We start from the raw sequence: 15,417 nt of genomic DNA on the forward strand, positions 1-15,417 counted from the left end.
TTCTGACAGGCTGTGTCTCAGCACTGGTATGGTCAATTATACTTTACAGTTGTTCATGCATTTATGAAATCGACGCATCATTTGTTTATTATTTAGTGTAATTTTTTATTCTCCCAAGCATATAAATGACCATGGCCAACTTTGGTGTCTGTCTGTTTCTGTACTGTTTGCTAGCTCCAGGACAGGTTGGCCATAAGGGAGAAAGAGTTGGAGAACAGGGTGGTAGATGCTGAGCTGATGGAAAGCCAACTGGAGGCCCGGGTCTGTGAGAAGGCTGGAGGTATGGGGGAGTAAGGCCTGTGAGAAGGCTGGAGGTATGGGGGAGTAAGGCCTGTGAGAAGGCTGGAGGTATGGGGGAGTAAGGCCTGTGAGAAGGCTGGAGGTATGGGGGAGTAAGACCTGTGAGAAGGCTGGAGGTATGGGGGGAGTAAGGCCTGTGAGAAGGCTGGAGGTATGGGGGAGTAAGGCCTGTAGAAGGCTGGAGGTATGGGGGGGATGAGGCCTGTAGAAGGCTGGAGGTATGGGGGGGGGATGAGGCCTGTAGAAGGCTGGAGGTATGGGGGGGGTAAGGCCTGTAGAAGGCTGGAGGTATGGGGGGGATGAGGCCTGTAGAAGGCTGGAGGTATGGGGGGGTAAGGCCTGTGAGAAGGCTGGAGGTATGGGGGAGGGGGGGGGGGGTAAGGCCTTTTAGAAGGGTGGAGGTATGGGGGGATGAGGCCTGTAGAAGGCTGGAGGTATGGGGGAGTAAGGCCTGTGAGAAGGCTGGAGGTATGGGGGAGTAAGACCTGTGAGAAGGCTGGAGGTATGGGGGAGTAAGGCCTGTGAGAAGGCTGGAGGTATGGGGGAGTAAGGCCTGTAGAAGGCTGGAGGTATGGGGGGGATGAGGCCTGTAGAAGGCTGGAGGTATGGGGGGGGGGGTGAGGCCTGTAGAAGGCTGGAGGTATGGGGGGGGTAAGGCCTGTAGAAGGCTGGAGGTATGGGGGGGATGAGGCCTGTAGAAGGCTGGAGGTATGGGGGGGTAAGGCCTGTGAGAAGGCTGGAGGTATGGGGGAGGGGGGGGGGGTAAGGCCTTTTAGAAGGGTGGAGGTATGGGGGGGATGAGGCCTGTAGAAGGCTGGAGGTATGGGGGGGGGATGAGGCCTGTAGAAGGCTGGAGGTATGGGGGGGATGAGGCCTGTAGAAGGCTGGAGGTATTGGGGGGGATGAGACCTGTAGAAGGCTGGAGGTATGGGGGTGGGTGAGGCCTGTAGAAGGCTGGAGGTATGGGGGGATGAGGCCTGTAGAAGGCTGGAGGTATGGGGGGGATGAGGCCTGTAGAAGGCTGGAGGTATGGGGGGGATGAGGCCTGTAGAAGGCTGGAGGTATGGGGGGGGGTGAGGCCTGTAGAAGGCTGGAGGTATGGGGGGGATAAGGCCTGTGAGAAGGCTGGAGGTACTAAGATATCAAGGGTAAAAAACAATTACACATTTGTTTTACATGCAACTTGAGTATCAAAACGAACTGTCTTAGCTTCTAACTTACAAATCATATTTGTTAACGTAATTTAACCGCTCCCAACCTTCACTGAACAAATATTTGAATTTAGCTAAGCAAATAACTTTTTGAGGGTTGCTTTTAAAAAAGAAATTGAGCCCTCACAACCCACCTAATAATTGAAGAAAATACCAGAACTATATTGAGCTGCACAATTAGCAGCTCCAATTGTGCGTTTAATCAATTGAACGTGTGTGTCGTGTAACCTATTTGCCGTCCTCATTTTAATATGATTTGCATGGCTCAGGGAGGCGATGTTTAATGAGCAAATTCCAGCTAAAATGCAATATTGATTTTCTTACTGAACTTTGTAATGGCTTACGGCGTGGCTCACTGTTTATCATTAAGCCATCTCAGTGAGAGGGGAGAGGAATTAGCTGTTGATGGATCTCCAGGCTCTTTCTTAGTGGGATTAACAAAGGGAACTGGAGACAGTGGTAATCCCAAAATCTGATGGTTTTAAGGCAGGCAGCATAAAGCACAGGAATTTAGGATCTGGGTCAGGTGTAAGCTGAAAGGAAATCTCTCCCTGCCAGGCTGTAGAGTCTGTATCAATAAGAAAAGTTTTCCCTCTGAGAGTGGGACAGACAGAATTACACATAGTAATCATAAGAGCAAACTGGATTTCTCTACTGTCTAACTCTGTATGATGTCATCAAAGTGTTAGAGATGGGGTTAAGGACCAGCCAGTGTCTTAATCATTGTGACATGATAAGTACTTGGTGATGTTTTATCAAATGTAGATGGACGTTCAGTCCCTTAGGTAAAGCGTAGCTGGGTCTTTATTGCTTGGTGCACCTATATGTCCAGGCTCTGGGGAGACCACTGCCCCACTTCACTCTGTCACAAAATGAGTTTGACTGGCGATAATACACAGCACTACGGCGTTTCAGTGGCAATAACCTCCTTCCACAGGGAGCTTAGCATTGTTATTGAGTAGTAACTGATGGTCAGAAACTAATAACAACCCCCCCCCCCCCCCCCCCCTTTTACCATTTCCCTATTTTTTTTTCTTCTTCCTACTTCTATTTCTGTCTCTCTCTCCTTCCTTGTCACTGGCACTCCCTCAGCCCTGGTGGAGGAGATCTACCAGGCTCAAAGGGACAGGGACCAGGCAGTGATGGCACGGCTGCGTCTGGCAAACGAGGAGAGGGACGAGGCCCTGCTCCGGGCCAAGCACCTGCAGCAGGCGGCGTCCGAGTTACGTACCGAATCACCACAACGCACGTCATAAACCACAGCACACCACACAGCAGGGCTGGGATCAGCTCTGTTCTCAGTTCAAGAACTGAACAGGCCTTTTCATTTCGAGGTTTCCTCAACCCAAAACCCATTCTGCTTAACTAACTCACCTACCTCCAATTCTCTGCCTCCAAAGTTGTTCCGTTGCTTTTCAATGATTGAAAGGGAATTCTAGTCAATTTCCCAAAATGAATTGTTGTTGTTGCCCCCCACCTTGTCCCACAGGGCCACTCTGATCAGACGTCTCTCCTTTCTCCATTGTGAATGTCTCCCAAAGCCTTAACAGTACAGAGAGACAATGGGGGACTGTTATAAGCAGAGAGTGAATGAGACAGTAGTGACTGGCATTCTCTTTTGGCAAATCTCAGCTATATCCCCTCCCTTTTTCGCTTTCGTGTTCTGTGAAGGTGAGGAAGGACAATTTGCTCCCAGCTCTAATAGGCAAGTTTGCTTCCTCGCCATTGCTTAGACAATTCTGCTTTGTTCTTCGTGCTGGTTGACAAGGTAAATGAATATAGTGAGGTGGGGGAGGTTCAATATCGACTGGGGTTTGGAAATATATCGGAGGGGTGTGACATTTCATAAGAGTCCCCTCACTCTGCGTGCAAGGTTGTCTGTCAAGAGTTGCACAGTATAGGAAATCAATCAAGTCCTTCAAACCAGCAGATCTTTACCAGGCTGTCTGAAGAGGGCTAATTAATGTGAATTGTTTTGTGTTTAGGTGGTTGTTGGACAAAGTTGGATGGGGTTGCGAAGGTACCCGGACATTTAAGATGAAAGCTGTGTTGTCCATCCTGAAAAGATGGCAGGCATGAAAACAGGCAGGCAATGATTGCTGGTGCAGTTTAGAAGTAATTACATTCCTACTTATAGGGAATATTTAATGTACTGTCCTAAGCAAATCTTTAATTCCGTTGGCTTTGGTATTTCAAGCTCCATTTAAGAAAATCATAGAATCTTCCCATTGTTGTTTTGTGTATTTATATGGTATTATTCACTATAAATTATTTTGTGTAAAACATATTCATCTCATAGATTGACTGGACTTCCTAGTTGGCATGAAGATAATGAAGTTATCCTAGTATTATGCCAACTAGCCTGGCAATTTAATTAGAAAAACATCCCTTTTCATCTCATCATGCTTTTCATCAGTCCCTCCCAGATTTCCTCCTAGAAGGAAAGGGTAATTGATAGCCAAGCAGAATCCCATTATCTGGGCTGAAATATGGAAAAGCATGTTCTAACCCTTTATTTTCCTGAGGGCAGGTCATTGGCAGGCCCACTATGATTGAGTATGTGCCTATATAATGGGAGATGATCCGTGTAATGCCTTTGTAAATGAGCTGAGGGGTTGTTGTTTTTCGCTGAGAGGAGAGGACCAACGATCGGCCGCTGGGGACAATCTCATTGGCCCTTTATAAGGAGAATGACAGCCAGGGTTGGGAGACAGGCACCCTAGAATGGTACGCTATTCCCTAGTACATTTATAAGGATAATGACATCCAGGGTTGGGAGACAGGCACCCTAGAATGGTACGCTATTCCCCAGTACATTTATAAGGATAATGACAGCCAGGGTTGAGAGACAGGCACCCTAGAATGGTACGCTATTCCCCAGTACATTTATAAGGATAATGACATCCAGGGTTGGGAGACAGGCACCCTAGAATGGTACCCTATTCCCCAGTACATTTATAAGGATAATGACAGCCAGGGTTGAGAGACAGGCACCCTAGAATGGTACCCTATTCCCCAGTACATTTCACCAGAGCCCTAATTAGTAGTTCACTGTTAAAGGAGAAGGAACGTAGTCCGGGAGAGCTGTCATGACACAGTGCGAGTTGACATGGAAACTGTGTTGACATGTCCTGTCCTGGTTTATGAAAGAGGAACTGATGGGCTATGCAATGGTCTGTACCAGCAAAACGTTAAAAAGTAAACTATTCTTCATGTGAGATTTAACAGAAGTGTTTTGGCTACAGCCTTCAACCAATAGGATTCGTCTGAACTCTTCTGTTCCTAAAACAATACTTTAAAACATAAAGATAATTTCAGTGACTCTTTCCATTTCTGGCTTTATTTCTATAGAAGAAGGCTGTTATTTATATTGTATGAGTGTTATTATTTTTTATTACAATTATTTTTTTTCCTACATGATCAATTTATGATTTTTTGTGTAAACTTACTACAGATACCACGTTCCATAAATGTATTACACAATATTTATTTTATTGTAGTGTCCCCCTGGTAAAGCTGTTTATGTCTAGCTGTTAGCTTGAAACTACTCAGGGTATGTTGGTTAAAGAACATCCATTATCTATAGAAGTATCAGTGACCATACCAACATACTGCTAGATCTTTTAATATTTTTGATTGTTATTGTTTGGAGTGCTTCAAGGCAGGTTTGATACCCATGAATCTCCTGACACATGGCTGTAATTACTGAAGTCTTTTCTCTGTAAAGGTGCTCAATACTGCACACCTGAAGTGATTCAGCCTCTCTTCTCAGCACATATGAACAATTGATCCCAGTAGTCATATATAGCAGTAAACATTAATAACTTAACAGTCCTCCGTGGCGAATATACTGGGCGTTATTGGGGGTCTGCTGACACTTTTAATATGTCGGGGGTGTCTCCTGTCGTTCTTGATCATCGACTCTTAAAACCAACCGACAGAACTGAAGGCAGTTATTGGATGTGAGGAAGATTTGGGTTGGGATCTCATTTTGCCGCTCTGAGGAAAGGAAACTGATCGAGTTAACTGATGTGTCTTCTTTTTCTATATATCCTCTCCTCTCCACACTCCTCTCTCTTTCTCTCTCTCTCTCTCTCTCTTTCTCTCTCTCTGTCTGTCTCTCTTTCTTTCTTTCCCTTCCACTTTTCTCAGGCTGGAGAATATTAACCCTGAGGAAAATGATGTGGTAAGCCCTCCCCTTAGGAGCTCATGTGGGCTCAGTTTTCCTCACCAGAATGTTCTCTATGAAAACCTATCAGGACATAAAGAACAGCCAAGCACATTTCAACACTATAATATTCTTTTTTGGATGTTATGTTGTCTCCTTTAAAAGAAAATATGATAAGAATAACATTCTTCTCATTGCCTTATGAAGGCTTGACATTTTCAATATTAATATATTAATGTTGCATCTACATATGGCTGGTTGTTTCCTTTTTTCACGTTAGCCCATTGTTGCTGAACTAGAAATTGTGTGTGGGTGTGTTTGTCAGGACCTTGAGGAGCTGCTGAACAGGGTGAATAATGCAGACTCAGCGCTGGGTATCGATCGGAGCGGGGCCGTGATTGTAGACCGGCTGCAAAAGGCCCGGGAGAGAAGGAAGAAGATCATAGCGGAGGAGATGAACGCTGTTATAGAGGAGAGAGACAACGCACTGGCCAGGGTGGGTCAGACCGACGCCACACACACGCCACGCCACACACACGCCACACACACCACGCCACACACACACCACACACCACACACACACCACGCCACACACACACCACACACACACACACCACGCCATACACACACCACACACACACACACCACGCCACACACACACCACACACCATGCCACACACACACCACACACACACCACGCCATACACACACCACACACACACCATGCCATACACACACCACACACACACACCACGCCATACACACACCACACACACACCATGCCATACACACACCACACACACACACCACGCCATACACACACCACACACACACCATGCCATACACACACCACACACACACACACCACGCCATACACACACCACACACACACCATGCCATACACACACACACACATTCAAACACAAAGTCATTATAGTGGACTTCCACCTTCCATTGTGTCAGTGTTTCCCACATTCTCCTCAGTATTTTGAAAAATTACCAATAACTCCCAAATTGTTGACATCTCCCCCTTTCCTCCTTTTTATGAGACCCTTAGATCACTTTCTATTTAGTCACACAGACACACACACACAGACACACACACACACCCAGTGGTTTATTCTGAAGCAATCTATTTGATTTAGTAAACCAACCAAGTGCTTGATTCACATACGAGGTTATGGTAGTGTTATGGCAAATTGATATATCAATCTTTCAACGATTTTAAAAACAAACAAGCAGTCAGACAAATATTGACATCCAGATATTATCCCTTAACATTTAAACGTAGGCCCGGTGTTTGCTTGGATATCTGTGGTGTTGGTTCATAGACTACACTTCTCATGTAGTGATTGTCAGTGTTCTGTTTAACAAGCAGGTTTATTTGAGAATAGTTATGCAGTCAGACCATCATCTTGTGCCGATATTCCAAACAGGTCCGTGTGTTCGCCTACATAGGACAGAGAGTGTCACACCCGCGCAGCCCTGCTGTCCCGTGTGTTTGCCTGCGAGCAAACGATCGATCAAGGGATACCGTAAATAAAAATGTTTAGGCTGATTGTAGCTGGCTGGTTTGGGCCATTCCCAGGGATGCAAGGATGTTTTGTGTCGGATTAGTTTTACCGTTCGGACAGTCACTCCTCCGGGAAGACGAGCCGAGAACGTCAATCGTAGAGCCGAGCCGGCGGCAGGACGCTGCGGTGCCAGGAGGGGTGGATTCATCTGGGTGGGTGGTCGCAGACGGAGCTGCAACCTGTTGCTTACTGGAGTTAGAGGCGTTTTCCCCTACCGTGGATTTACCAGGCATATTTATGATTGGGTTGGTTCCCGCCGTGTAGGGGAGCTGCATGGGTCACTGTCCGGGTCATCCCGATGTCGGGGCGTTAAAAGGCAGGCATCGGACATGTGGAGAACAAAGGCCTGTGTCCCAAATGGCCCCCTGTTGTTCTGCATAGTGCACTACTTTTGACCTGGGTCCATTAAGCTGGATAGGGACTCGGGTGCCATGTCGGACTGACACTGTACAGTATTTAGACTGAACAAATGCAGCTATTTCGAGCTCAGGCTGCTCTGCAGCATCATCTCCCACTGGTCTAGAGCAAGTCTAGTTCCACAGCCTGTAAACTCTGCTTCCTACTGGTCTAGAGCAAGTCTAGTTCCACAGCCCTGTAAACCCTGTCTCTGTGAACAGTTAGAATCGTATTATATTTCTGTTGTACTGTGGTCCTCTGTTTCACTGTGTTCTGAGGTTGAGCTACAGAAGAACCACAGGACTGGAATGAATACAAAACGATGTCCCCTCCTGCCGGCTCCTCATCATGGTTTCAGTCTTCTCTCTGTTCCATTAGGCACCTTGTTGTCCCAGGTGTCCACCAGTACGTTTTTATGAGGCTTTTTTACAATGCCTAAATCCACTGTATGTGGAGTCGTTACAGAAGGAAAAATGAACTTTGGACTTTGGGGTCCTGTTCCTTTGTTCAAAATACAAGCTGGAGTAATAAAATGACTAAGTCAAAGCCTTACATGGAGATGTTACGCAAGAATACCAAACTTTTGATGTCCCTTTGTTTAGAATACAAGCCGGTACAGCCATGTTTTAAGCTCCAGAGAAAGCGAAAATACAAGAGCCTAATTCTGATTCGGGAAATGTGTTGATCCTCCACAGATTTGTTGAAACATCCCACAGCACACATCCTATCAGTCACTTAAAATCTAGTAATCAGGCGGATGGGCAGGGGTCTTCTCAGTGCTTCTGACTTGGACACAGGGCTGAGCGGGAGCAAACGGCAGAGCTCAACCTTAGACTAGAACCGAATCACCATAGAACCCCAGGCTAACGCTGCATCGCATCCTCTGGAAGAAATATCGCCCCGGCTTTTTGCTGAGGGCAAGAAATGTCGCAGTTGAGGCAATTTTAAAAGTATGTTGCAAATGCCTGTTCCAAGTCCCTGTGAGGCGGAGATAGGTCTCCACACTCTATCCTGGAGGATTTCTGAATCCCCTGGCGCTCCTCCTATCCTTCTCTTCATCTCGGAGGGATTAGCCCACTGCGACAACCAGAGGGCCACCACATCCACCAGCCTGCTAGAATATGAAAAGCTGGGTGAGTGTGGAGAGGAGGGGGAAAAAACAGAAACACTTCTGTTCTCCATACCCCCAAGTGTTCCTGTTCTGTCTATAGAATGAATGCAGAGAGAGCCCAGGTTCCAGATGGGTTCCCTGTGCTCTGTGTTCCCTGGTAGACAGGTGTGTATGTTCAAACCCAGAGCTGTGGGTTTGCTGTTCTGATGTCTTTGGTCAATGCAGCAACGTCTTCCAAGCATCAAATGCGACTGAATGACGAGCCTCTGAGGAAAGTGACGTGTGATGTGTGTGTTTGTAGTGCCAAACATACATAGAGTTGGGTAATCACTGTCTGTTCCCTGTTTGACCCCGGATTGTCCAGCCTGTGTGGAGAAGAAAGATGCTCTCCCGCTCTCTGTCCTCTGATTTAAATAGTTTTAGTACAAAACATCTGTTGCCTGAAAGACATAACTCACCCTGACACTAAAGAGAGGCTCTGTTTTGTCTGGACGGGGGAACTATTATTCCAGACTGCAGAGGAAGGGGATTGGGGACGGGAGCAGGGGCTCCTCTGCTGTGCCCGCATGCTTTTGTTTGTGGGGGCACCTTAGGTTTCTTAGGCAGCTGGATGTCAAGAAATTGAGACTTGTCAGGGAGCGAGAAAGAGAGATATGGTTTACATTCCTGGTAAGTGTCCTTTAGTCTTGGAATGTGCACATTGAGAAGAGCACATATGGACTGGTTGAAAACAACCCAGGCTTATAATAATACTGAGACATTCTGACTGAGCCGCCCTCACTGCTGCTAGGTGTTTTTATGGTCTGTCTGTATGTTGCCATGTCTGTCTGTCTGTATGTTGCTCTAAGTGTCTGTCTGTATGTTGCTCTAAGTGTCTGTCTGTATGTTGCTCTAAGTGTCTGTCTGTATGTTGCTCTAAGTGTCTGTCTGTATGTTGCTCTAAGTGTCTGTCTGTATGTTGCTCTAAGTGTCTGTCTGTATGTTGCTATAAGTGTCTGTCTGTATGTTGCTATAAGTGTCTGTCTGTATGTTGTGCTAGCTGACTATGTTTATCTGTTGCTCTGTCTGACTAGTTTGCATTGCCTGTGGGAAAAATGCCACATAATTACTGACAGTTTAGAATATTGAAAATAAGTATATTGTTTAGACTTGTAAGAACTCATTATTGTAGTCAAAGTACAGCATTTTATTAGATCAATAAACCAATTCAAAGATATTAAATATTTCTTCCAGAAATCGACTAGTCCTATGAAAACAAAACATCTCTGATCTTTTGAAACGGCTATAGCAAGTCAGCCGTTTTTGCCTAAAATATACAGTACCTTCTGCATTTCTCTTTGTAATGACGCAAAGAAATCTGCCTGGCTCTTTGCCTGCCAAAAAGAAAATACTGGCTGACAGAACATTTAACACAGCCGGCCTAGCATTCCTGGGCTTTTCACTGCACTGTGACGGGCCAATTCCCTACTGATGTATTCAAAGTGATTCTTTCCCCTTTTCCTCCCTGGCCCTTCTTGCACAGTGCCAGCGGCTGGAGCAGGATCTGGTTCAGGCGAGAGAGCAGAGCCAGACTTCAGCAAACAACTCGAGACACCTGACTGCCGAAAACAATCAAGAGCTTGTTCTGAAGGTAGGTCTTCCCCACCAACCCCCCCCCCCCCCCCCCCCCCCCTTCGTCTCTCTCACCCAAGACTCGCTGCAAATTTAGGGTCCAGAAGGTGCTGTGTTCCCTCTAAAGTGCACTGCTTTTAACCAGGGAGCCTTAAGGGAATAGGGTGTCGTTTGAGACACTGGCCAGCAGTGTGTGAATATATGGGTCTGTGTACATTTCCGTGCCCAGCTCAGTGCTGCTGTTTGCCAACAATTGTCTTTATATATGGCCTCCCCCACTACTACCACAACACTGCATGTCAGTGTCTTATTTAGACGTCAGCCTCTTAACCCAAACCAGCCCTGCCTCTGCCCCACACGCACCACATTTCCACATCTCTCATGTGGAATTGTATTGTTTTTCTGCCTGTATGTTTTCTTGTATCGGCCCTTATTTGACCTGGTGATCTAAAGTTAGTGGAGATTTAGAATGACATCATCATCCAGGGCTCGGGCCGTAATGTCACACACACACACACACACACACACACAAGCACGCGTGCCAGCGTGCGCATCCTCTCCAGCGAAAGGAAGGGTAAACACATGCCTGTTTGATTTCCTCCGTTTATCTGATGAAGCGGTGCCCTTTATGCTTAATGCAAAGAGAGTGAGCGTTGTAAAGGCAGTCTTTAGGCAGGGTTGGCTGGGTAGACCACATTACACCACCAGTCAGCCTGGACTAGCAGGGTTGTCTGAGAGCTCTCGTGATGGGCCCACCTACAAGAAGGATTCTGGGTCCACATTAGATTAAGCTGCTATCTGTTATGGCTAGTGCTGTTTTACTTGCTTGCAGACTATTGGCCCATGTAATGTCACTCCTTTTCTTTCCCTGACTGAGCTCTTGATTCACCACCATTTGGAATTGAACGGAAAATGCAATACATCAAAACATAACTTAAATGACCCATTGCAATGTGTTATAAATTGATATTAATTAATGTAGGCTTTTTGATATTCCTGCACTTTGTGGTTGGGCTTGGAAAATTTGGAATCCTATTTCATCATAATTTTCACACTGTTTTACGAAAGAGCAGTGAAACAGACTTACTCAGTGTTTGTCGATGGAAAAAACACTTTTAAGAATAAGGAATATTGGTAGTTAATTTAGTCTTTAGCTTCAACTCAACTAGGAGATCCTAAGTCCAGTGTTCTGCTCTTTCCAAAGGCTGCTGGCAGTATTTTTAATCTACCTCTTTATTTCTAAGAAGGTTTCTTCAATATCCACTGATGGCTTATTAAGAAATATATTACATTTTGTTATTAATGTAGCACTTGGTTTTTCTATAAATCCCCTTAATTATAGATTGGCTCCTGGGATTACAGACCAGAATTTTTAATTTAAAATGAAATGGGAACAGCTGTCGTAAAATTAGTCAACAGTGCTGGGAACAGATCCACAAAACAATTTAAAATCTCACAGGTCATTGATTCATCATTTTTACTTAGAAGAAACGAGCTAAGATGACTTTAAAAATAATAAAATAGAATGGCCACTGTGATATTCCTCACCTGCTCTTCTTGATGTGTAGAAAATTTATTCTTGTTAAATCAGTCAAGGGCTTCATTAAACAATTCTTTGAATAGTCATATTGTCAATGCTTTTTTTGTATAGAATGTTAGAATCAGGAAATACAGCCAACCTCACCATTCCCAATATATTGACATTTTAAGAACCCCAGACTTGCATTTGATCCGGCATCTACTTAACTGATCGTTTCTCCTTCTGTCCTTCCACATTGGGCATAAAAGTGTGCCATTAAACCAAATCCTCTCCAATCACATCTAAGGAAAGTCAAGCACAAGTGTTGTGGAGGAGCAGGCTGAATCTGTGCTCCCAGGGCCAGAGGAGGAAGCCGTTGTAATGATTAACTGCGTTGGCGAGGCGGGCCGAGGAGAGGAGCATTGCAGTGCGATTACTCTGGGCTGTCAGTGCTTGGAAGAAAAGCTGGTGTGCAAACACAGGTGGCAGGGCTGCCACTACAACAGACCACTTGAGATGACCTGAGCCTTGAGTGCAATGAGAAGCCCTTACCCTCTCAACCCCCAGCTCTCTCCTCTCCACCTCTGCCATTTCAGAGGGCCCTAAAGTCATAGACATCTACTCAGCTCAAGACACACACACACACACACACAGCTTTAGGGACCCACTTACTAATCGTCCTTGAGAAGACTCTAGAATTGGTTCTCTCACAGGCACTCGCAGATGAAAGAGCATAAAAAGTGTGTTTAAAAAGCTTAAAATGGGATCTGATATACATAGCATGACGCTGCTATTTGGTGAAAACGTTGTTGTGAAGGAACAGTCTTTGTAAATGTTGTTTTGCGTTATCATTGAGCCCTCTGCTCAGTGTGAATGCACATGCATTACTGACTTAGTGACACCCAGCTACTATCTCTGATGGATGCCCATTAAACTATATTCAAATATATACTTAGTCCAGATCAGACAGTAGTTTCTTATTTTATAACCGATCAGAGATTCTAAGTGATTTATCTTCCTAGTTCCTAGGCAGAAATGCCAGCCAGAACCTGCTGAATGACTTCTGCACTGAAGCACCACCAGCAGCTGTCTGCCCCACAACCTGCTGTACTGAACCTCTTAAAGGTCAGGCTGGTTATTCTCCATCACAGGAAAGCCTGCCTTCATCATCACAAGAGGTTAACCCGCTACTCTGTCAACCTCATTTGGATATTATTCTAATGAATGCTGATATAATACATATGATTAAAAGAAACAGTCTTTGAAGTGGAACTCTCCTCCCTGTTGGAGAAAAGTACATATTGACTTTAGAGGTTGGCCTCTTTTTGATGTTCTCTTTGCCTTGGGAGACCTTGGTGCCAGTAATTAGAATGATGGTTCTGGAGAACCGAGGGGAACCTGCGTGTACTTAGTTAGGCAAGAGGTGTTTATAGTAGCAGGTCAGACACCAGCTCAGTGCTCAGATGGTTTCAGCCTGTACAGTCCTTGTTTTTAAGTCATAAATGGAGGTGCTTTTGTGTTCTCCCACCACAACATGTTTGTGAGAATGTTTTGGGGAAAACTGGAATGTAACACCTAAATATCTTCAATAAGAACAGATTTCCAGACCCCATGTGGTGCAGAGATCTAATACACCTCACCGCCACAATGCCCGGCAATCCAGAGAGATCTAATACACCTCACCGCCACAATGCCCGGGCATCCAGAGAGATCTAATACACCTCACCGCCACAATGCCCGGCAATCCAGAGAGATCTAATACACCTCACCGCCACAATGCCTGGCCATCCAGAGAGATCTAATACACCTCACCGCCACAATGCCCGGCCATCCAGAGAGATCTAATACACCTCACCGCCACAATGCCCGGGCATCCAGAGAGATCTAATACACCTCACCGCCACAATGCCCGGGCATCCAGAGAGATCTAATACACCTCACCGCCACAATGCCCGGCCATCCAGAGAGATCTAATACACCTCACCGCCACAATCCAGAGAGGACTGCGAGCATTGGCTTAGGGCCGCCCGGGGTGGACAGGCAGCTGTCAGACAGGGCTGTCTGGTCGCTCTCTAGTGACTCCTTGCATTTGAGCTCAGTTGTGGTTGTCGGTCGGGGGCATGTGTTCTCCTCCGTCGGTTTGGTGTCCACAAATATTTCCTGGTTGAGCGGTGGATAAGAAGCAGAGTTGCTTGGCGAGGTGTGTAGGGGTAGTCACGTCTTGGATTTTGACTCTCCCAAACCTGCTGTGGGCTTGTTGGGATGAAACAAGGCCCTTATGGGGAATCAGAACATCGTGAAATTTGGAAGAGGAGAAATTTGAGGTAAAAAAAATCACAACTTTTTGTCCAATCCTCTCCCCTGTCAGAGATGAACACGAGCCCCTCAGCTCCCGCTCACCCCTCCTCCCTATCACACAGAGGCTATAGATTGCGGTCATTACAGTATGGCCCTGCCCGCCATGTTTACTTAAAGCTCCTCCATTGTTCCGTCCGCTCCCAGCTGTTGAGACCATCAAATACATCTGTTTCAACGACTGCTAATTAGCAGGGCCTTTTGTGAGCTAGGTTTAACCACACGGTTGCCCAGGACTCTCCCTCTCTCTCTCTCTCTCACACATACACACATGCGCGCGCGCACACACACACACACACACACACACACACACACATACACTCACGCACACAACACACACTGTTTACCCGGCATTCCCCACTCCCACCCACTGCCTCGACCAGGCCCGCCGACCTCCCTTTGAACGGTAGGCCCTCTGAGTAGGTGCTGAGTGGAGAGACAATAGAGTGAATGGGATCCCATCAGAGCAGGCTCTTTGTGGTGGAGACCCTCTGTGTGCGGCTGGGGCTCCTGGTGCTCCTGGACTCAATGCCAGAGCGGGTTATAGGCATTGCCTCCTTGGCCTCAACAGGAACACTACTGTGAGAACCCATAAAGCAGTAACACCTCATTTGCATTTTCACATGATTTGATTTGGACTCAAGTAACATTTCCAACGTGGCAAAAACAAATGTGCGATGCACCTTCATTTTCCAAACAAGTGTTAACTGTGCAAGAGCGCGAAAGAGACAGCACGGACGAGTAACGTTTATTAAACCACCCAGAAGGAGGACAGACGGTGCTGGGAGTTTTTTTCTTTTTTGGTCAAACACGCGTGACTATCTGCCTCTTGTCGGATCTTTTCATTTTATTTTTGTTTGCATCACTCCGTACAGTCTGTCTGTCTGTTGTTACTAGGAGGATGTGCAGGCGATCCGGAGGGAGAGAGACAGGGCCCTGGAGCGCAGCCAACAGCTAGAGGAGGAAATACAAACACTGCGCACGTACACCAGGTGACACACACACACACTCCCTTTAAAAATTATGCACCTTCAGTGTCTGCAAGGTGAACCTAACAGTTAATATTATAGACAGTGTTATAGAATGTAACAGTTAGTACTATAGACAGTGAGTGTTACAGAATGTAACAGTTAGTACTATAGACAGTGAGTGTTACAGAATGTAACGGTTAG

The 15,417-nt window shown here is 46.1% G+C and overlaps 1 protein-coding gene across 9 annotated transcripts in view; it reads left to right on the plus strand.

Moving 5' to 3' along the window:
• mipol1 (mirror-image polydactyly 1) overlaps positions 1-15,417 on the plus strand; it is a 55,074-nt gene that overhangs the window by 25,866 nt on the left and 13,791 nt on the right. For 8 of the 9 annotated variants that reach the window (XM_034297614.1, XM_034297610.1, XM_034297611.1 and 5 more), the window contains 6 exons: positions 175-280; positions 2,604-2,733; positions 5,664-5,697; positions 6,005-6,175; positions 10,283-10,390; positions 15,143-15,237. In XM_034297614.1, coding sequence (XP_034153505.1) covers positions 238-280; positions 2,604-2,733; positions 5,664-5,697; positions 6,005-6,175; positions 10,283-10,390; positions 15,143-15,237 — 581 coding nt within the window. In that variant the 5' untranslated portion in view covers positions 175-237. The remainder of the gene's footprint in view (positions 1-174; positions 281-2,603; positions 2,734-5,663; positions 5,698-6,004; positions 6,176-10,282; positions 10,391-15,142; positions 15,238-15,417) is intronic. The other variant, XM_013137424.4, reaches the window with a different exon arrangement.

This window comes from Esox lucius, chromosome 15 (genome assembly GCF_011004845.1).
Source record: "Esox lucius isolate fEsoLuc1 chromosome 15, fEsoLuc1.pri, whole genome shotgun sequence".
Classification (NCBI taxonomy): domain Eukaryota; kingdom Metazoa; phylum Chordata; class Actinopteri; order Esociformes; family Esocidae; genus Esox; species Esox lucius.